General features: G+C 38.9%; 1 protein-coding gene across 3 annotated transcripts in view; it reads left to right on the top strand.

The window, feature by feature from the left end:
- Nucleotides 1-22,877, top strand: part of LOC148188536 (uncharacterized) — an 87,690-nt gene that overhangs the window by 14,972 nt on the left and 49,841 nt on the right. For 2 of the 3 annotated variants that reach the window (XR_015777771.1, XM_088083879.1), the window contains one exon: nt 13,833-13,982. Coding sequence is in view for 2 of the 3 variants with exons in the window: in XM_088083879.1 (XP_087940005.1) it covers nt 13,833-13,982 (150 nt within the window). In the remaining variant the exon portion in view is untranslated. Of the gene's footprint in view, nt 1-13,832; nt 14,893-22,877 lie in introns of those variants that run through there. The other variant, XM_088083878.1, reaches the window with a different exon arrangement.

Genomic DNA, 22,877 nt, shown 5'->3' with positions numbered 1-22,877 from the left:
CAAATTAACTCGGCAGAGTGTGATTAAAAATAATTTTTGTGAAACTAATTTGCACTTACTGTAGCATAAAATTAAGGTTGCGTTGGAACAGTTGGTTCAATTTTCAGAGGACCATCAGGACTTTTGAAAATTTAATGAGGATCCAAATTGCCTCTTTCTCTCCCGTTCACATCATGTATTTGTGACAACCCAATGCTGTCTCTGTCTGTTAAAGACCAAAAAGCCGTACAGAAGGAACATATTAATACCCGCACACAAGCCCAGGTGGATCTGGCAGGCAGAATTTAGGAAATACTTTGGGTTTATAGTTGCTTGCTTCAATGGACAGTATTCTGCCCATAAAATCAGTTTTTTATTTGATTGCAGTGGAAAATATGCAGAAATTCAGAGAGGTGCATCTGATGGACATAATTGAAAAAAAGGGATTTAAAAGCTGCCATGTTGCTCTGATCGTCAGCCTTGTGATTTCAAGAGAATAGCTCTGCGGTGGAGGGCAGAGGTTACAGGTCAGCAAAAGGTCAAATGGATGACCTTTTGTCTCGTGACTCCATTTAACCCTTTGAAACCTAAAGCGACAGCACTCTTCTAGAGCTGCTTACAGATGCCTTTCACAAGTATTTAAACCTTTGAATGAATCCTGAGAACATTGGTAAGATTTTTTTTCAAAAATAGGGGAAAGAATGTAATGAGGCAACATGGTAATAAAGGTTCCACAAATTTTAAAAACAGTAGATTAAGATTTTAAAAAATCTAGGGAAAAATCTTTTTTTTTCTTTTCTTTTTTTTTTTTTTACACATTTTCAGGTAATTTTCTTGTATGTTTTTTTTCTAATTTTTTGCAAAGTTTTGGGTAATTTATTCTTTTGCTGCCTCTTGCCTTCTTTCTGTGTTTTTGCAAATGACAAGGGTATTTTTTTTGCAACAGCTGTTTAGAAATCAAATAACTATATAGTCCATCCCACTAACTTAATCTTGCTCAGATGGGGACAAAAATCCATAGCAAATGCAATATAATGTTTTAGAATATACATGTAAGAGGGCATGAAAAATAGCCCTTGGCAGTACAATTTTCGGCCATCACAGTTCAAGTTTTTTAGGGTGAAACGATCTGTAACTGCAATTTTGGTGAGGCCGCCTCTTAGTGTGTGTGTGATGTACCTTTCCCTCTTGTAGCTGACACACAGATTGGCCTACTTGAAGGGAAGAGAGCGGATCTTTATGAGCTCCTCATGATAAGGCAGGGAGACATTAGGGTGACGGGTGTTCTAACCCGTCCTCCTCATGGTCATTGTGTGGAAGAGAAATGTTAGAAGATGACAGCAGAGAGAGCAAGCAGATTATAATCATCCTTTACCTCTGCATGGCCTCCATCCAGCCGAGCGGCTCTCCTCTCGTCCTCTGCAGACATCCGTGGTCTGTCTAAAATGACAGAATAAGCGGCCATGACTGACTTTGATTTGTTAGAGGTGGCATGTCTGCTAGCCTGAGTGCTGTCTCTGTCCATATATCAGGGTTTCTGTGGATCCTTAAAAAGTCTTAAAAGGTGTTGACTCCATTAATCTAAAAATGAGGCCTTAATTGTTATTTTAAAAGTCTTAAATCAATCTCTAAAAAGTCTAAAAAATGCTGAGACATGGGAAGAAGGATTTTATGAATATTTTTTCCTTCAAGTTGCATTTTTTTGCAGATTGGGATATTGGTACCTGCAACTCTGTTTCCAGTTGGGATTCACTGCTTGCCTGCTGTTACTGTATCCTGGACAACACGGGGAAGTGCAAATTCAATGAAAATTGGCTGTTAAACCAAGATTTCTTGCCTAAACTGAAACATGGCAATGCACGCAAGGCTTGATGTATTTTATGTGAAAAATATTTAAAACTCAGCATGATGGGAATCAAGGCAGTGGAACTGAACATGCAGAGTGAGAAACACAAAATTAAGAAAACCCTACAAGAAACACCAGCTATTTGTTAGTCCTCTTTTACTCTTGTCTTCACCTCGCCTAGAATGTGTTAATTTCTTTCAACGTTTGAAAAAGATCATCTAACTTCTTATTGGACTGGAATCTCTGTGTGGCAGTATTTGACATTTTATGTGTATTTGTGTCTCTTTGGTATCGTTTTTTTTGTCCCCTCTCTGAATTGAGAGCTTTTTGCGGGTCTTTAACTGCAGTAACTGAGTTTAAGTCTCACTGTGGAGAAATGATCAGTTGATTGGTTTTTTGGTAGGATTGGTCAGAACTAATGAGAGCAGTGGATTAGTTAAGAGAAGCAGCTGCTGCAGAGGCCAGTGAAAGCAAATATTGAGATCCAGCACCAGACCGTGGGGTGTGTGGTTTCCATGGAAACTCAGTCAGTTTCATCTAAAGTTCTTTGGACAAATGATGCATAACACTAAAATGACAGCTCCATTGCTCTAAGGAATAGAGCGTTCAATTTCTGCATGAACTAGAAAATGCATTTCCTGTGAAAAATTGGTAGATGCTGAAAGCTGAAATGAATTAGGGATTATGGCTGAAAATGCAGAAATGTAAATTATTTTTTTTCCCATTTCTGTCAGTGTAACATTTTGCCTAAATTTTATTCCGAGTGGCATTAAGAGTAAAGAGTCTTAACCCTTTGTAACCTGAGCAAATTGGCTGGATTTCTTTTAAAAACACAAGGAAAAGGTAATGAACAACTTAACAAGACATGGCCAAAAAAATCAACAAGAAATTTGCAAAAAACAAACAAACAAACAAACAAACTAAGAAAAAAAAGTTACAAAAAAATTAATTAATAAATGACCCCAAAAATGTTTTTTAAAAAGTGCTCAAAATTAAAGAGTACAAAATATATATTTTTCTATAACATAACTTAAAATGAATAATTATAATAATTATGAGTATAGCTTTCTGGACATTTCTTTCTATTTTTTTTCTTTATTTCCCCTTCAGATAAATACAATTATTCAGATATTTCCCTTGTCACGTTTTGCAAATTTCTTGCAATATCTGGAACGTTTCATGTCAAATTGCTCACTGCCTTTTCTTCCTTTTCCTCCAAAAGAAATCAAACCAATTTGCTCAGGTTTCAAATTATTAAATCTAACTAAATATAAGCTGAAGGTACCCTGATATATGTGTGCAGAAAATTGACCTTTGATTCTGCTCCATGGTGGTGTCGACATACAGTCTGTGCGCTTTTGCACTTTGTGTACTGTATTAGTTGGTAATCAAAAGCCTACATTATAAGCACACCACAGTCACTCCTGGTCTAACATACAGTATCTGACAGAAGAATGGGAAACCTGGACACAATGCACTGGAGACGCCTATTAGCCCATTTATATTCGCTCTCTGTCACAACCTGTGTGGCTGTAGGGTTAACCAGGGCCGACATGCAGTGGAGCATTTATGTCCTGTCCTTGTCTCTCTGTTTCCCAAGCTCCATCACTCAGGCTCATGCAGAAGCAATATTAATCATCACAGCCTCCCTCCATGCACAAGCCGCAGTAATGAAAATAAAACACACTCTGGTGCTCATTCACCGGAGCAGAATCTATCGATGACTATTGCTCATTTATTTCATAATCAGCGAAGGATCCTTGGGGTCTCTGAGATTTCTCCTTTTATGTGCCTTTTGTAGAGAATACAAAAATGTTTTTTGTTTCAGTGTTTATTCATTTTAGATCTCAGACGAGGCATACAATATATTTATGTTAAACATTTCCAGCTGCTCAGTTGTAAGGGTGTGCTTTTCTTTGTCCCATTATTTCAGCAATAAGTGAATATTTTTGATATTATATTTTTATATGATATTATAATATTTTTTAGCCCTGTACTTAAAATATTAAGTACATAATGTGATGCATTGTTATAGATGACACCACCCAAAAGCATATAAAGAAGTCAAAATTAGCACCACCTCTACCAACTACAATCCAAAAATGCTGCCTACATGTTCATACTTTAGTAACCATCACATTATTGATAATCCAATAATGTAATAATAGGGATGATCAATAATATCAGCACATCATCCGTATCAGCAGATATTGGCTTAAAATTGAAAAATCAAATTCGGCCAACATGCTGATTTCTGCTAATGTCACAAACCAATATTTTTTTTTATATTGACAAAGTGAACATGTACAAAAGATTAACTCTTAGTTGAAGTATTTTTCTTAAACTTTACAATGAATGAATACATACATTGAAAAGCATTGTGTGCATCTGCTGGTGGGCCATCACAATAATAGTATGCATAATATAAGTTAAGTTAATTCAACTACAGAAGAGACTTTATGATCACTAAAATTAGGTAGAGAAAAATTGTTGAAATGTACAAAATGTACAAAAGTAATGTATCTGTGCTAAACAAAAATGTTCAGTGCTCACATTTCTTCTGATGATTTGATTGGAAGTGGATTAGTTTTACTTGTTGTTTTGCTACTTTTATTTCGGTAGTTTCGTCATACCTCTTACACCATTGTCATCATGCATCAAAATTGCAGTTTTACTTGCAACAGAAATGTCAACTCGTCACTACAGCACGTTATCATAGTAGCAGCAAACTAATAGTTTCTTTTCTCCAGTGGAGGTCCAACAGCTCTCCTTCCTTCAGTGAGGTTAAAGGTCAGACTCAGCTGCAGAGCATTACCTTTCTTGGCTGGGTGGCATTCAGGTATAAACACAAGATGTGTTAGTTAAGTCTCAAAATCAAAATGATTTAACATCTTCTATAGTCAGTTTAAAAAATGCGACATATCAGAGTAACATGGCTTTAGAAATCTATTTCTTTGCCCTGGCCTGCTGACTTTCCCACGTTAATTTCCGAGTTTTTCCGAAGGTGATTTAACAGCCCTTTTGAACAAAGGACATTCCTATAGTGCGTCTGTGGCAGAAGAATAGAATAAATCAGATTGTGTGAGTTCCCTGATGAAACAGAGGAGTATTTCTGCTTGGTGTCATCATACTCATTATGAGACACCATTTATAGATCTGAGAAGGTGCTCTCACATCCTTAGAATAGCCATGAGGTCAAATTGAGAAGAGCTTTACTTTAAACAGACAGAAGTGTGCCAGAAGTGTATGTTCTGTCTCCTTTGTAACGTGCCGACATTTGGGCCGTGAATGACACATTTCTTTAATTTACCATCCTGCTGTACTGTGTTTTATTCACTCACTGAAGGTGTTTGGAGGGAGCTTTGATTTATTTCTCCCAGAGCTGCGATGAAAAGCATCTGTTTACTGTATTAAACAAACAACAAAGTGACTCACAGTCACTTTATCTCATAACTTTGTCTTTATATTGTCTTGTATATTTTTACATTTACTCTTATTCTTGTTGTATATACCTCTTTTATATTTATTTATTTATTTTTATCTTTCTATTTATCTTTACTTAATACTGTCTTGGTGCTGCTGTAAAATCTAAATTTTCTTCTGGAGATCAATAAAGTCTTTTCTTTTCTTTTCTTTTCTTTTCTTTTCTTTTCTTTTCTTTTCTTTTCTTTTCTTTTCTCATCTTAGCTTAACTTGACTTTACACTTCTTTTTCCTTTTTCTTTCTCTTTCTCCTTCTCTTTTTTCTTTGTTTATTATTTTATCTTTTCTTTCCTTTTTTGTTATTTTAACATCTGTTGTCTTATTTTCTTCTCTTTACCTCCCTTTGCTTTCTTAGCTTTTCTTTTCTTTTCTTTTCTATCGATTAATCCAGTAGTAGATACACAGGAAAATATACGGGCAATTAATCAACAGCAATTTTGACAGACGATTTATCATTTAAGTTCTTTACCAAGTAAACATGCCAAAGATTTCCTGTTTGAAGTTTCTAAAATGTGAAGTGTGTTGCTGTTTCATATTTTGACTTTTTCACAGTTGACAGACATTTTATTGACAGAATTGTGACGGTCCAGTTCAGTGTCTAGAGGCCCTCAGACATTTTATCAAAGACTTTCTGGCATATATCTTTAAGTTATACTATTAATCTTACTTTGTTTTTTTACATGTCATTTTTTTTCATGAGGATTTTGATTTCTAGGTTCTTGGTTTGACTTTGACAACAATAATTAAAAGCGAAAATAGTCCCTTTCATAGAATTGGTAGTTGCAGCCCCAGGTGAAACATATAATCTAAAGGGGTAATGTTTGGTATTGAATTGGAACAAGGTCACTTTTTCCTCTGTCTTCAGCACTTATGAGTTTCAGTTTAAACAAATTAGTTGCACAAGATATACTCAGAACCTTTCCTTTTTTCTTTTTTTTTGCAATTTACCTTTATTTCCATATGCAATCATGTATAAGTGAACATACAAACAAGCTACATAAATCACATAAGAAATGTGAGTATCGCTTCGACCTACAGTATCTTATTAGGACTCTGTTCATAGAGGACTAAGACATCGGCACCCAATTAACCTCATTCTAACTAATATGCAATCACCCATATGTTTAATCAGACACTTCCTCACATGTCCGTTGGGAAACTGGAGATTAAAGAGAAGGTCAGAAGAAATCTCAATTATTTTGTTGCTGTACCAGCACTCCTGTACATGCACTTATATACAGTCACATCTCTATACATGTCTCCAATTACTGTAAAACTTCAGTAAAAAGCCAAGTCTCAATTAAATACTTGTAAGTCCAGCAGATATACCACACCACATTTTAGAAGTGTCCCAGAAGCCTATCAAAATATCCGCCTCATTTATTGTTGATGGAGCAGCGACACATTACACAGAGTTTTCCTGCTAACAGGCACTGTATGCAAAATATAGATATGATATAATAATTATGAGGATAAAACTGCCATTCATCTTTGATTCATGTGTTTCATAACCAACATTAATATTTTGATATTCGATATTTAAAGTTTTTTTCCCCCATAATGTTTAGAATTTCGAACTGTACACTGAAAATTGAAATTGTGCAATAAAAAGTGTATGGAAACAGGCCTGTAGACATCAAAATATGACAAGGGAACTCCGTTCGACACTGTTTGTCTGTTTAGAAATCAAAACCTAAGAAGGTTTAACCTTAAAAACATGCTGTGCATTATACGATGGCTCGTGTGTTTTTATGGAAAATCTTAGTCTAAAAAGTAACTAGTAACTACAGCTATCAGATGGAGCAAAAACTACAATATTTACCCCTGAAATGGAGAAGCATAAGTTGCAGAAAATGGAAAAGCTCAACCTTAAATACCTCAAAATTGTGTTCGAATAAAATATTTCAGTAAATGCGATGCAACCATTTATGTTGTACCATATTACTTTTGGGCTTGATCATGCCATAAAATATTGTTTCAACTCTCAGTAGTCTCCCCAAACCCCGTGCAGATTTTCATGGGTGAGTTTAATTCAGACGAGTGATAAAATATTGATTGCCGCTGAGTGGATATATAAAACAACAGCTTTGTTGAAACCACAAAGAAAAGTTAATAGTAAAGCAAGGCATGAAAAGATTGCCCGGTGAAACAATGTCTGCATAAAGAATGCTCTCCCTCTCCTGGAGTGTCTGGATATCTGCCATGAGAATAATAAGACCCTGCATTCAAACAGTGCGCACCAATGTAACAATACATGTTTGAAATAACTATCAGAGGGGCCATTCATGCAACCTTTGGTTAATCACCCAACTGCCTTCTTCCATTCTCTGCATCCTTTTCTCTCTTACCTCGCGCTCAATACACCTCCACATAGTGCAGGAATCTCATTCATCACTGCCAGTCCACAGTGGATATTAGTAACCCCGCAACAGTGTGCGAGAGTGTATTATCTCCCTGCTGCTTGTCTCCTTACTTCATCACAGACTTGCCCATGTAATGGAGTAATTTCCAGAAAGGGTGAGCTGCTGATTACAGCTTTGTTGTTGGTGTGTGTGTGTGTGTGTGTGTGTGTGTGTGTGTGTGTGCGTGTGTGTGTGTGTGTGTGTGTGTGTGTGTGTGTGTGTGTGTGTGTGTGTGTGTGTGTGTGCGTGTGTGATTAATTCATGCTGACCTTTTTGCAGTTCTTTCTGTAGACCCTGAGATCTGCTGTGGCCTACTGTGTATGAGCATTGTCTTTGTTAATCTCTAAGTCAGTGGTGGAAGAAGTACTCTTTTACTTTAAGCAGCTGTAGGAAGTTTTAAACTGGATGTGAAACCATCCCAATTTGGGTTTCCCCAAACACAGGTAAACCAGCTAAATACTGCATTCCCATTGCCAGTGAACACACTGCATGTGTCTGCCTTTCTGTCAGCTAAGGTGTGTATGTGTGGGTTGTTTTGTTGGTGTGTCCATGTGATGTCACAGACAGGCAGGAGAACAGGTAGCCAGTAGACAGCAGCAGGTACAGAGGTCTTTGAAAACGCGTCAGTGGTTTCTCTTCTTTATATATCTCTTACTTATTCAGAATCTCTTTTAAAGTCGGCGCAGATGTATTTGGATCGGTGTGTTAGCACTGCTTAGGAGGACACGGTCAGGTTTAATGATGGTGCATCATTGCATCTTGCCATTTAAGGAGCTGAAATTAGCACGTTCACCAGGGTGTTGTATTCCTATCAATGCAGATAGGAGCCAAATTTTCCTTAGTTGCACAATCACTGATGTTACTTTAAGAAAGCTGTGTGTTCACCAAAGCGTTTTTTTTTCCTAGCTGAAAAACAGCAGTTGTTTAGCACTTGTATTTATCTTCTGTGATGGTTGGTCTTTGGTGGGTTTATCCTCGCCCTTCTCCAGCTGTGATTGGCTGTCTGGTGACAGTGACTAGTGCAGCGTTTTATTCAAAGTTAAATATTTTCCAACTCTCCTATTTTAAGAGAAAATAGATAAATAATCATAGAAGACATTCAGTGTCAAAATTATCAAAGTCTCCAAAGAGACATTGCAGTTTGAGGCTGGATTACTAAATTTCTGAAAGGGGTGCAATACCACCGTCATGTTGGAAACAGTCGGTCCAAAGCCAAGCACTGTCCACCGGCCAGAGGAAACTGTCATTTTGCCCATACTTAAGTTGTCTCCTAATTATGCTGAATGGACCATTTTAGAATAATATGTATCATATCATAATTATTGGTGCATATATGTGTTCATCACTTAAATGTTGCAGCTGGTAAAGATGGAGATTATTTTGATTACTTTAAATACTGTTGGGTAGATTTATCATAATTTACTTGATTATGTCAATAGTCATAATAATTTCCTTTTGAATTGTAGTCAAGTAGAAGTAGAAAGTAGCAGGTACAAGTACTTCAAAATTGTACTTAAGTAGCCTATAGTTCTTGAATAAATGTACTTAGTTACTTTTTACTACTGTAATAAAGTTAGGAGCAACATATAGTGCAGTATAGTTTGTGCACATATCAGTGGTAGAAAATATCTGTTTCAGTGCTGCACTTAGAATTTCTATGCACTTGTACTTAACTTGAGTAACTCTGTTTAAGTAAATTTTTATTGTACTCCACCACAGTGGCAGACTCAGGCTGTCTGAGGGTCAAGGGTGAAAAAAAAATAAATCAAAAGGTCACCAGCTGCATGCAGTGGGGCACCAGCGAGCAGAATTTTTTCTAGCATGTAGGGCGGCCTTTATGGCACGGGCACTGCATCATGTTTTCTCAATTTTGAGGTTAACTGAGAGTGCACCTTATCAAGTTTTCTTCACTGGAAGGGCAGCCTCATGCTTTATCTACCATAGAGGCATCCAAGAGGACATTGCTGCTGCATTTTTTTTCCAAACATGGAGGCACGGAGGGGTGCTATTTAGAGAAAAATCTTATAAATTCCTGGTGCGGAAATGTGTTTTTTCTTCTTTCATACCCTCACTTTTCATCCCACGATCCCAAAGATTCATCTTGTGACCCACTATGTAAACTTAGTTTAAACTAACTCCATTTCCACCAGCTGTATTAGTATTCTTTAGGCTGTTCTTGTGCACTGTTTGTATGTTTTTCTATTAAAAGTAATGCACCAAAACTTGTATATATCCCGTGTAATGATGAGCCAGCAAATAGTGCATAACCCATGAATTTTGGAAGGCTGCCACCATGTGACCAGTGCGTTGATGGCAGTAAAGAAGGAAAGTGGCTCAGAGCGGAAGGAGGAAGCAGGTTGGGGTGGTGGATGGGTCACAAAACAAAAGACTTTATGTCAGGACATTAGGTTTCAGAACTGCATGACCTCTGAGTGAACTTTGAGTCATTTTAGGGTACATGATCATCACTTTTCTTTTCCCTAAACGTTACCACAGTAAATTTGAAATATTTATGATTCTAATCTGATTTATCTGTCTAAACCTAAAGACGCCAAGTCATGTTTCTTTTGTTAAACCTCGGTAACGTAATGTTAATGATATACCTTTACCCCAAGAATGTAATGTAATTCATGGGCTGCTTATTGGCAGGATGTCATAGAAGTTTGGGTAGTATGCAATATTTCGTACCTTCATACCCTCCCGGAAAAAAAAAAACGCCGTTGCTGGTTGCCAGCTGTTCACAGTCCTGAAACTTATCCCTCCACCAATAGGTGTCCTGCTCCACCAGTAGAGACCAAACACTGAGCTCTGGTGGTGCGTGCTGTGCACTGCATACAGTGACTTTAATGGAAAGAAGAGCTCCTGCATTTGTGACGGTTTTGAAAAACATGTCTTTGGGATTTCCAAATACCCTGTTTAACCATAATATCGTGATACTGCCCAAGCTTGATATCATAAAAACCGTTGTATTAGGATACTAGTGACAGGGGTCATTTTTCTGCAGATAAAGTACTTTTCTTTTGAAACCTTTTGTAATACTTTTGTACTTACACTGAAGTAAGATACATTTAGTACTTACATATAATGGAGTGTTTTTACATATAAGTAAAAGATCTGAGTATTTCTCACAGCACTGGTGCATACTCGCTAAAGCAAACAAGCTTTTCATTTTAAAGGAAAAAATCCATAGATCTTGCTTTCAAATGCTTGAGGATGCAGCAGAAGACACTAAAAGGAGAGTTCTGAGGATCGAGGTGTCTGATCATTCTGTGAATATCATCCGGGTGACGGCTTATGGTAAAGAGTGCAGGCGTTAAAGCGCTTATTGAGCATATGGCAACTCTCAGAAGACTTTCTTTGAAATCTCCTCCCTGCCACCCGCAGAAGTCTCGTCTAGTTTATATTCTCAGTGCAGAGCAATGTGTGTCTCCCCATGCCCTCGGTCTATGGGTGGCATTATAGACTCAGCAGGGTGATCAGTGCGGGTCAGAGCCAGCATTTAACCCTCTGTAGCCCCGGCAGCCTCTCTCCCTCCTGGACACCTGTTCTTCTTTCACACAGGGAGGCAGCGCTGACTCAGAGGTGAAACCAGTAATATGGTTGAGAGGTAGAGATGTTTCTGAAACTGTCTGACTGGAGGGGTCCAGGGAAAAAAAGTCAGTATCTAATACCGTTAAGATCAATCAGGGCCTCAAGGAAGGATGCTGCAGTGTTTTTCTTCCACTCTCACTCACCTCAATGCAGAGGCAAACAGATCTTTACATTCGATACTATTTCAGGTGCAGTAACAGGGATTTCTCCTCAGAGTGATGTAAGAAAAAATGTTTGTTGAAAAACATGTGTGCTTGTGTCTCTGTTCATGTAAAATTGAAACTGATTGGGGAAAAAAAACTGTAAGTGTATGTATGAGGTCCCAATCCCTTGCCAGAAAGACAGACTGAGAGAAAACAGAATCGCAGGAGCCAAGAGGGAGGGGTTCGTAGAGGATTTGGGTCATAGATTGCCAAGAGGGATCGTATTGTGTGTGTGTGTGTGTGTGTGTGTGTGTGTGTGTGTGTGTGTGTGTGTGTGTGTGTGTGTGTGTGTGTGTGTGTGTGCGTGTGTGTGTGTGTGTGTGTGTGTGTGTGTATCCGGGTCTGTGAATGTGTGTGTTTGCATGGGTTCTTTTCTGTTTCTGTATGTGTTATGTCATGTGTGCCTCCATCAGTTACACAACAGATTTACTGATTAAAACCAAATACGTTTTTAGTATTGTTTTTCATATGGAGAGCCATTCTCACTGCGACTATGGATTACTTAAGAGGAAATTTATATAATGTAAATGTATACAAATAAATATGCATTCATTTTTGCTATGCTAGCTTTTAACATGGCTATCTGGCAAGGTTGATCAGTCAGTTGCCCCATTTCTTTTGTTCATACTGAACTATGGTCTTCATTGAGGATTGTAACAGACATTCATGATCACCAGTGGATGAATCCTCATGACTTTGGTGATTTCATTTATGTTGTAGCAGCAACAGCAAGCCAGTTATGTACTCATCTTGTGAAATATTTTAACATTTGCTAGTTAGCTTCCATGGTGCTGAAGCAGTGATGAGGATTTGACTTTTTTTCTCTAGAATTGCCATGAAATTCAGTACACACATTCATGTCCCTCTCAGGATGAATTTTAATAACGTTAATGTTCCCTTTACTTTTCATCTTGTACCACAATATGCTCTGAATTTCAACATATCCAATGGTTTGTGAATGCTTGCAAATTTCCATTAGCCTCAGTTGAATTTTGTGTTTAGTGCTAATTAGCAGATGTTAGCATGCTAACATGTTAAACTGAGATGGTGAACAAGGTAAACTTAATATTTCCTCAACATCAGCATGTTAGCATTGTCATTGTAGGCATGATAGCATGCTGATAATCTCTATAGGTTGTTTTGCACATGACGTCACGTCTCCGCAAAGAACTGCAGACAGGAAGGAAGTGATTTCTGCATGGAGAAGCACTACAAAAATGCCAAAGTTTTGTGCTGTTTACGGCCATGTCAACCAGTGAAATTGGGAAGCAGAGCAAGAGATAGAGAAATTTGCACAAATTGTTAGTAAATACACACAAACAAATTAATGGTAAATATATAAATGCCGCATAAGGATAAGTAGTGCATTTACATAACTAGTAAAGACACAGCTCTTCTCTGGGATTTTTTAAATAAATAAGTAAATACATACATACATACATACATACATACATACATAAATAAGACCACAACTTGGTAGAGATTTCCATGATGCTAAAACAATGATGAAGATTTGACTTTTTTTCCTCTAGAATTGCCATAAAATTTGGTACACAGTCATGTCCCTCTCAGGTTGGTAAACATATTAATGAGGCATGAGGATAAGTAGTGCATTCACATGAATAGTACAGACACTGCTCTTCTTCAGGATTTCTAAAAATAATTTGAAAAAAATAAGACTCACTATTTGGTAGAGATAGAAAAAATAATAAGACCCCACAATTTATGTTAATACAAAGAATTTTAGTAAAACTTTTTTTTTTACCCTTATAAATGCATTTTTTCACTACCCCAGCCCCTCTTAGACAGACATTCACTTGCACACACACACATATTCATACACACACCAGTATCTTCCACTGCAGGGTCACAGTACACTGGGTCAGCCAAAAACCACTGTGTCTGGAGCACTGATCTGTAGCTGTTAAGGGCCTTGCACAAAGGCTTGCTCTTGGCAGTGATGTTAGGCGCTGTGGGTGAAATGCCAGCCTGTCTCTATGCGCTGGCCTGCATCCAGCTAACACTCTCCCATGAGGTCGAGGGTTATTGGACCACTGACCTCCACAGCGATGATTGGCCTTTAACTGCACGGATGATGGGGCATCATGAACTTGCAAAAATAATAATACTGTACTGATAAAAAAGCAGCTCAACTCTGCGGCCCTTTGACTGGATTATGTGTCTGATGAAGTGTTTCATGTTCAGTAACAGTGGAGTGCACCTATTTTAGAGTTAGTCATGGATGTAGGGGTAACCCGGTAACTCCAGCTTCTGTCTGTCATTCACTCAGGCCAGTTGGATTTATTCTGAATCTCCTCTGTTTATGCAGCTCGGGGGTCAGGAGGTGACGACCCACTACTCTGGACTGTCATCACATGACCTCACAGTGACATCGCTCGGGGAGATGCCCTGTGGACTCAGCATATCTGCACTCATCTCCCGTCAATCATATCAACAAGGAGGGAGCCTGTGGTCAGAGGTGATGCTTAAATGTTTTCTCTTTGCCGCAGTGTGTCAGCAATGTTTCTAAATGGTTGTAAATATTGTTTTGACGTAAGAGAAAGAAACGACCTCAATGTTTGGTAGCTGGGATGAATCGAGGACTATGCATTCCCTCGTAATTTTCCAGGGAAAGACAGATTCACCTTTGAGTATAGCTCGTGAAAGTCGCAGCAGTGGAGCATATTCACCCCTGGAGGACGTGTTCATGAGTAATCAGATTTTGTGAGAGATTTTGGAATGACGAGCATCTGACTTTTCTTTGCTGTGACTGGAAAGATGATATCAAAGACCTTTTGTGGTTTTTTTTTTGTTTTGTTTTTTTTTTACAATTTTTCAACCATGAAGCACATTTAATGTCAGAATTTAGTGTCATGAATGTAAAAAATGAACGAAGATATTCACAATACAGAAAGCTGGAATCAAAGAAAAAAAGGCTGATGGAGAAAATCAGCACTCCTTTTGATGATTTTTTGGATCAGTTGTAAGATCTGCGGACGATCCTGGTTTGGACTTTCTTCTCTCTCTCAAGTAATGTGTCAGAATGATTGGAATCTGTGGATTATTTGCATGTAATTGTTGAATCGAGTTAAGAGATTGGAGGGATGATTGAGGGCCCCGTCTCCACATGGGCCGGCTTTATCCAAAAATGTCATAGACTGAGATTTGGTTATGGACAAGGCTGCGCTTCATTAGCACAGAATGAAGCTGTTGAGACTTTTGCAGCTGGCCTGGAAGCACAGTTTAATAGACTGGAATCAAATTGTCGGATGGAAAATAGACTGAAAGCTCTGTGGGAGAAAGCAGTCAGGGAACTTTTAGAATCTGAATTAGGGTTTATTCACTGGATTTATACTCATATTTAGATATAATAGGACTGCATATTCAACTTTTTGGACAAGAATATGCACACTGCATCCATTAAATCCATTAAAATATCATAACTACAGCACATTTCTCATTTTCTCTTGCTGGGTGTTTTAATTTCCATTATGCAGCATATTTGTCACCTTCTCTGATTACTATTTTAGCCTTGGGAGGCACTGCCTAAGCTTTGACTTTTCAGTGTTACGCACGCAACTGTCATGGCTGCATATCAACATCTGTGAGCACTGTGATAGTTTAGGCTAATGTTTTAATTGGTTCCCGAGAACAGAGGGCAAGCCAAATTGCTTTAGTGTCCCAGAGGCTTTCTCTCTTAATGAGATATTCTCCCCTCTCAGGATCAGAGGGGTCCTGACCCGCGTGTCGTCACTGGGATATTATTGTTGCACGTTCCCCCCTCTCTCTGATGGAGCGCACTGAGAGGTTAATGAAAGCAGAGGAGATGTCTGTGCACACATAGGGAAGTGCTTCTTGCAGACACAAGCTAAAGAGAGTAGAAGATGCGAGAGAGAGAGAGGAATATGGCTTTTGTTACATTTGACAAGGAGGTCATGTATTTGGCTTGGTTTGTATGTTAGTTTGTTTGTTTGTCTTCAGGATTACGGAAAAACCACTGGTCCGACTTTTAGGAAACTTTATGGAAGGCTGTGGCATGAGCCAACAAAGAATACATAGATTTTTGGAGCAGATACAAGGACTATTTTTCACTTTGTAAAATATAACATACATAGTCCAGGCATGACTGCCTGCCAGACTCCTGCTTTGGGTGACTTGCATAAAAGAGAATTTTTCTTAATTTTATTTTCAAGTGCATTTTGATGTTGAAAAAACAACAACATACAGGTCAGATACAGGTCAGATTGTTGGTGTTAAATGATAAATATGTTCAAATGAAATAATAAGAATTCGGCTGAACGGATCGGTTCGATCATTGCCATGGTAATCAATGTCCAAATCAATATTCTAATGCTTTATTTTTCGATACCATTACCCTAAAAAATCTCAAATGGACTACAAATAAAGAAATAATAATCAACCCTAATTCATTGTGCATCAATATTAATTAATAGTTATTCTCAGACAAGGAGGTATGAACTATGTGATAGGCCTAATTTTGTGACTCTTACAGTTTGGCCACACGGAGCAGGCTTACAGATTCACTAGCAAGATGGTGAAGAAGTTAAACATCTGGAATAGTTTCAAAACGTACAACGTTGCCCCCCAAAAAGTTGACTGACAGTATGTATCACATGGCGTATCACCAATCTACAACAGGCTTGGTAAATCCCCTGAAAACTGTAAGTAATAGCTTAGAAGTCTTGCAAAATATTATTTTTTTCTAGTTGTTACAGCTAACAATACTGCAGCATGCAGTAACAATGCTAACAAATGGGCTAATAGTCACATTATTTTAGGTGCAACGATAGTTTAAAAAAATTGTCCTCTCATCTCTTTTGATAATGCGGGTCTCATCTCAGCCGAAATCCAACTAGCAGTGTTGTCCTAACAACGGCAAAAGTGCAGACAAACCTTATAGTGAAAATGGTGGTTAGCTCACAATCACCAGGGCAGCTGGTGTTGGGGATGTGGGGTGTTAATAGTGGAATAGTAGCCAGATTTACACTGCCTGTTGAAGACGGGAATATCTTGCCTTAATGCCGCTTCACTGTTCAGTATAAAACGTCCAATCACTGAAAGGGGGGACAGAGTGGTCTCGCCTCTAAGCAGTGTGGCATTATGATTACATATTATGTTGGCGATCACACCTTGGGATATTTAAAAAGCAGCTGTCAGCAGTTAGTGACTAAATCAAAGAAGAACAGTGGCTGAAAATGTCTGCAAATAGGGAAAACAATGAGATTTGGGAGGTCCTTACCCTCCAAGCAGAGGACAGGATCAGCCACCATATAACAGACGATAAATGACTGTGATTGGCATGTTAATGCCATTGTCATTGTTTAGAAAAGGCTGCCGAGGCTTATATCATATGTCTCACTAGACGCTGCTTTGTTACATATCACGCCAGTCATGCCTCTTTTGATTGGAGTGGAATGATGCAGCTGTCATTTTAGTTATATGTAAAAATGCAGGGGCTGCATAAAGCAGGGACTTTGTTGTGGCCTTATAGCACAATCTCTGTGTGAAAGCAGCTAGTGTTAACAGCAACAGTGTTGACAAAGCTAACAGAGGGGACATGAATAATAATCGTTTGCCGCTACATTAGTGCTCTGAATGTCAATTGCACCTTCAGTATTGCGAGATAGGGCATTTGGAGGTCTGCGCCTTGTTGTAGTTTTGAATAAAACCTGGAGTTACTTTTCATCCTCCCAAATGAATTACATTTGACCTTTTTTAAATGACTGTGGCCGTTCTTCTTCTAGAGCTCAGACCACTGCACAGTCCGTCCTCACCTTTCATTGGTTAATCAAAAAGAAGAAGAAAAAGAACAAGGCAAGACAGAGCAGTGAAGCTGATGTCCTTCACCTGTAGTGACAAAGGCTCTTTAAACAGGAATGAAAAAAAAATGAGAAAAGATCAGAATCTGTGTGGGCTGTCACTGTGGAGTGGCTACATTTCCTTTTTGGTCTCTTCACTGTGACAACCAAGAAGAAAGGAAGGAAAAGAGAATGAGAGGAAACGAGGAAGCCAGTTAGACGGCCGCTCTTGCCCTCTGGCCATTTTTTTATACCAATGATAAAACAGAGATATCAGAGATATGAGAAGCAGTCCTACTGATAACAGCATATATGACACCTACCTCCTTCCTGCCAGCAAAGCAGAGATATAGCAGATACCTAACACGGAGATCTTTATTCTGTCTCCCTCAGGCCTTGCAGCACCACCTCTTCCTCGCTAAGTCCTCGTCTATAAGGTGCTAAATCAATCTGATACACCTTGTTTAACCCCCTGAAGGATCTGTTAGATTAAGAATTAACTGGCAGTTTTAACCCACAATCCATTCAAACTTAAAGTCCAATGATAACCTCATGTCATGGGGAAAGAAGAAAACGCTCTGTTACTATTTATAGCCACAATCAGGTTAACAACATGTGAGTAAATGCATTTTCTGTATCAGGAGATTTTCATCTGTTCATAAAGGCGTTTTTCTTATTTTATTTGGATGTTTTACCCTAACTGTGCAGAGTTAAACACTTAAAGGCTGTTTTCAAGGAAGGCTGAAAGTTTCTCTGTTGCTCACTTTAAAGCAATATTTCAGATATTGTCAAGTGGGGTTGTATGAAGTCTTTCTCCATTGTCAGTGTATTACATACATTAAATGCTGGTTAGGCAGGCAGTAGAACCACCTTGTATGCTTTGCTAAATGTAGAATATTTTCATTGCTTAACCTTGCTGTCAGACGGCGTTTTTCGACTGGTTATCTTCGCCCTCTTCAAAGCCAGACTCATTAGCAGTAATTTTACCTCACTGAAGACAGAAGTTGCTGGTCTACTGCTGCCTTGATCAGTTAGTTTAATTAGTCGATATTGTGTGATTTTGGCGAGGCTGAACTACCAATTTAACACCAATGTGTGTGTGTGTGTCTTTCTATAAAGTTTGGTCATATTACATAAAGCTGTTTAGAATTTATGTGCTTATTTGTTATCGGTAGCTCCCGCTCTTTATGCCCCGCACCGATGACAGCTGTGGCCTGAAGCTTGTTTGTGAATGCATCCCATTCTTGTGAAAGCAATATCTCAAAAACACCTTGAGGGAAGTTTATCATATTTGGCACAAACATTCACTTAAACTCAGGGATGAACTGATTAGATTTTGGTGGTCAAAGGTCAAAGATCAAGGTCGCTGTAACCTTGCATACATTTCACTCATATGAATCTAATATCATAATAAGGCCTTGAGGTAGTTTCCTCTCTTTTGGCACAAACGTCCACTTAGACTCAAGGAGGAACTGATTGGAATTTATATTTTTGGCCATAACTCAAGAATCCATATGCTAAAATTTCACACAATCTAATTAGATGAAATAAATCTGAAAGGTAAAAGGTCAGCTTCACTGTGACATCACAGTGTTCTGCAAAAACACTTTTCTGGCCATAACTCAGCATCTTGTCTCAGAAACAGAAGAAGACATATTTTTTCAGATACTGAATTGATGAATCTTAGGTGCATACCTTGAAACTGTGCTGATTGTTTAGATCCTCTGTGCTGCCGAGGGGGAGATATGTGTTAAGCATCCATGTTTTAACAGACATAGATGTAAACTGTGAGAACTTGAGTGGTGTGCCGAGGAATACAACTACAAGGCAGGGAATCCAGTCTAGATCTAGACTAGATTCCCTGCACCACAAAGGAGACAACACAAGTGGTGTCCTTGTTAGACTTTTACTTATCATGAACACAAACACATCTTGACCTGACTGTCTGAGAGAAAAGCTTCAGTGCTGCTGGTCCCAATTTAAAAAAATCTTAAGTTTCTCTTTAAACCTGAGATAAATACATGAACTTGAAGTGTGATTCAGACCTTCAGTGCACAAATAGGAGACTTCATGTGTTCCAGCTTTTAAAATAAAATTTATTGGTTAGTAATGGATTCTGGATTTTTCAATAAAGGAGAATAATAGACGCAAATTATTATTCAAAGCCGAATAATTTTCTATGTCTTCAAACATGTTTGAAGGGGCCTTTAATTTTTTTTTCCCCAAAGGAATGGAACCAGATCACAATGAATGCAGGGGCATTGAAATGGAAAGAATAAAAGCTTTCTTGTTTGTTCCTATTCACCAAATATTGCTGTCTGCCAGAAGTCATTATCATTACCGCATTCGATTGGCTCAATTAAAACAATATACGAGCGATAAATACTTGGGGATTAATCCTTTCTGCTTCAGCAACACGACTGATGTACCTTTTGTGCTGCTGTAGCTCTGCTGCGGAGAGAGTGCTCACTAACGGCGCCCGAGCGGGGGCAGGTAGCCGCTTTGACTGACAGGCTGATTTGCTGCGTTCTCCATTGCTGTTCCTCTCCACCAAGCCGAGAAAATTAGATCTACAGTCGCCGTGCTAATGTCAATCAAAAGCCTCTGTTGCCTCTGTTACGCTGCAGCGGTCCCTTTTGTGTATGTGCCTCAAGTGTTTGCATGTGTTTATGTGCCGGCATATGTTGGTGAATGAACTGCGTGTGCGTTAAAGTCCTGCATGGGAAAAAAATGAGTGCAGTGACCTGCGAAGGGAAAGTCGTATTAAGACATGCCTCCTGATAATGCAGTTTGCAGAAGGCTAGCTCACCGTGCTGCTAATCTAATACAGCTCATTCATGCTGATGCCAAACGAGGTGGCTGTGAGGTGAAACTTGAGGGAGAGAAGAAATCAGTGCTGCTGCTGACTCTGAGAATCCCTCTTGTGGTGTTTTAGGGGAAACAGATCAGAGAGGGGGAGCAGATATTCACGGCAGGAAACAGTCTGCCTCAGCTGGCCTACTGTCTCATAACCTGATATGGCTTCTCGCCTCATTGGCTCCGAATCGCAGCACATCATGACCAGCGGCTGAGCGTGTGTGAGTGTGTGAAAGAGCATTTTAATTCTGATTGCTGTTTACCGCAGACTGCGAGTACGTGGGTGCTTGATCTCCTCAGTAATGCTCCGCCAGGTAGATTCGTCTCATAGCCCTTCCAGAGACGGATACAGTCGGTACAGTGTGCAGCACAGAAGCACTCGGCGCTGCAACACAGAGCTCTGACCCAGATCCCAGACGAAGAAGGTTTTTCATCTTCTCTCTCTCTTTTTAGAACAAAGGCTCATCTAGCCCTCAGATATGTGCCTCCATTCCACTCGTTTGTGCATCCGGTTTTAGCATGCTCCCCCAATTAGGAAAAAGTACAAGGCAAAACTAAAAAAAAAATAAAAAATTGCTGTTTGTTGAGTATCCACATGAGTGTGTCTTTAGAAGAGCCCTGGCTGACGTGAACTTTCTCATCACTTTTTAATCAAACTGCACTTTGTGAATTTTCCCTGCTTTCTCGGTGCGAAGTTGCACTAGCGAAGGAGTATTTCCAATCGTGCCAAATCATACCGACCTTGTCTTAGTGCCTGTTCTTCACTCTGTGTCATCCTTCCCAAGATTCCTCTCATGTCATGGAAAATTAAATTAACATAAAATCAATTAATGCATTAATTAGTCTTCTTTAATTATACTAACTGGAGTATAGTTTTTGCTTTCAATTATTTATTCCATAATTAATAAGCTGTAATTAGTTTGGCTGATATCAATATTAAACACCACGATAATCCCACTGAGTGAAGTGGACATCTGAGGCTCGTTAACAAGTTGCCAGGACCAATAGGAGGTCTGGTGGCTCCTGGAGCAGCCAATAGGACGACAGGAGGATCCACTTTGAAATCTGCTGCTAATAAGGGACATGGCCTCTCATTTTGCATACAGTCTGCTGTGTATTGATTCTTACCAGGTTAATTACGTGATGATTTTGCCCTCCAGCAAAACGACAAGCTCCGTCAATTTTTTAAGCGACCCGTGCTAATTACTGGCGCTCGCACAAATAACTATATCAATATTGTTAATAGCCACTGTGTGGGACTTAGTATTCAGCGTAGCATTAACTCTATTACACAAACTAGAATATGGGTGGGACATTTTTTGAAAGGAACACTAATTTAGCTTTTTAAAGCAAATTAAAATTAGCCTCTTTGTACTATTTTTAACAGGTGATAAAATTGATTCATTATATTCTCCAAGACAACTTTAAAAGGAAACACTGCAAGTAATTTTCTCATTAAAGACATAATTAACTTTTTTTTTTTGCAAAACTTAATGGCATAATGAGACTTACAGTGTTGAATTTCTCAATAATCTTTCTTTCGTGTTATTAGATGTTCCGGTTGTGGTTTTTAAAAGATAAAGTGAGTGATGGTTGCTTGTTTTTCTGCCAGAATCTTAGGGTTTTGCTTCTTTCATATCTTCTTCCTCTCACTCATTTACGGCCGCTCTTATCAAGCTGCTGGGACCGCAGCTCAAGGTGATATGGCAGCTAATTAGCAGAATTATCAGTGACCCCGTTAACAAGCCCGTCATTTAAACCTGTACTTCTCCTTTGAGAGTCCAACACTTCCGCCTGGAGCCTAAAGAGAGAGAGGGAAGGAGGGAGAGAAAATAACAGAGACAGCTAAAGACAGAGAGAGGAGGGAGACAGAATGACAGACAAGAGGACACAGACTGAGCAAGATGTGAATTCAGCGGACACATGAAAATGTGATGGATGGGGCCGAGAGGCTGGGAAGAGAAGAATGTGGCACAGTAAAGCAACGGCAGCTGTGAATTGACATTTGAGAGGTTGAATACCACACAAAGAGGACAGAGAGGTGGCATGCCACTGCGGAGGAAATACAGCAGTTTGGAGTTGATGGCTTAATGTGGGAGAGCATTTTCTTGGGAAAAGAGCAAAGGAGTAATGAAAAAGAAAAGGTGATGAATAGGCCGAAGTAATGATTTGAGTGTAAATGAGGATGGACAGCCGTGCTCCTCCTGTGTTGTCCTCACCTCTGAGTCTCATACATACAGATGGCACTGCTAATTACACACAGCAAAGGGAGAGGGGCAGCTCCTGCTTCCCCACGCCACACAATCAAAATCTAGATGATGCGTGTGTGCGTCTGTGTGTGCAGTTTCCTCAACTTGTCTTGCTGACACTTGTCTATTCGGTTGCTAAAATTGTCTCCCTCGCATCTACATGATAAAAGACGGCTGCCTCAGTTTGACTTCTCATTAGCGTCTAAACAGAGAGACAGACACGCACACAAATGCATGCAGACATTTAATGTCTACCTGCATAACACTGCACATATGTGTGCTACATGTACATAACCCACAGCGGTAGAATAAAATGTAGTTTGCATAAAAGGAATAGTAAGTCATTTTGGGAAATACACTTTATGCAAAGAGTTAGATGTGAATTTTGATACAACTGTCATATCTGTTCAATATGAAGTTGCTACTTTTGACATTTGACAACATTTTTAT

The sequence above is a fragment of the Plectropomus leopardus genome, chromosome 10, assembly GCF_026936395.1.
Source record: "Plectropomus leopardus strain MGB_pleo_1.0 chromosome 10, ASM2693639v1, whole genome shotgun sequence".
NCBI classification, from domain to species: domain Eukaryota; kingdom Metazoa; phylum Chordata; class Actinopteri; order Perciformes; family Serranidae; genus Plectropomus; species Plectropomus leopardus.
The sequence above is the reverse complement of the archived record's forward strand: the minus strand, read 5'-3'. Positions and strand labels throughout refer to the sequence as shown.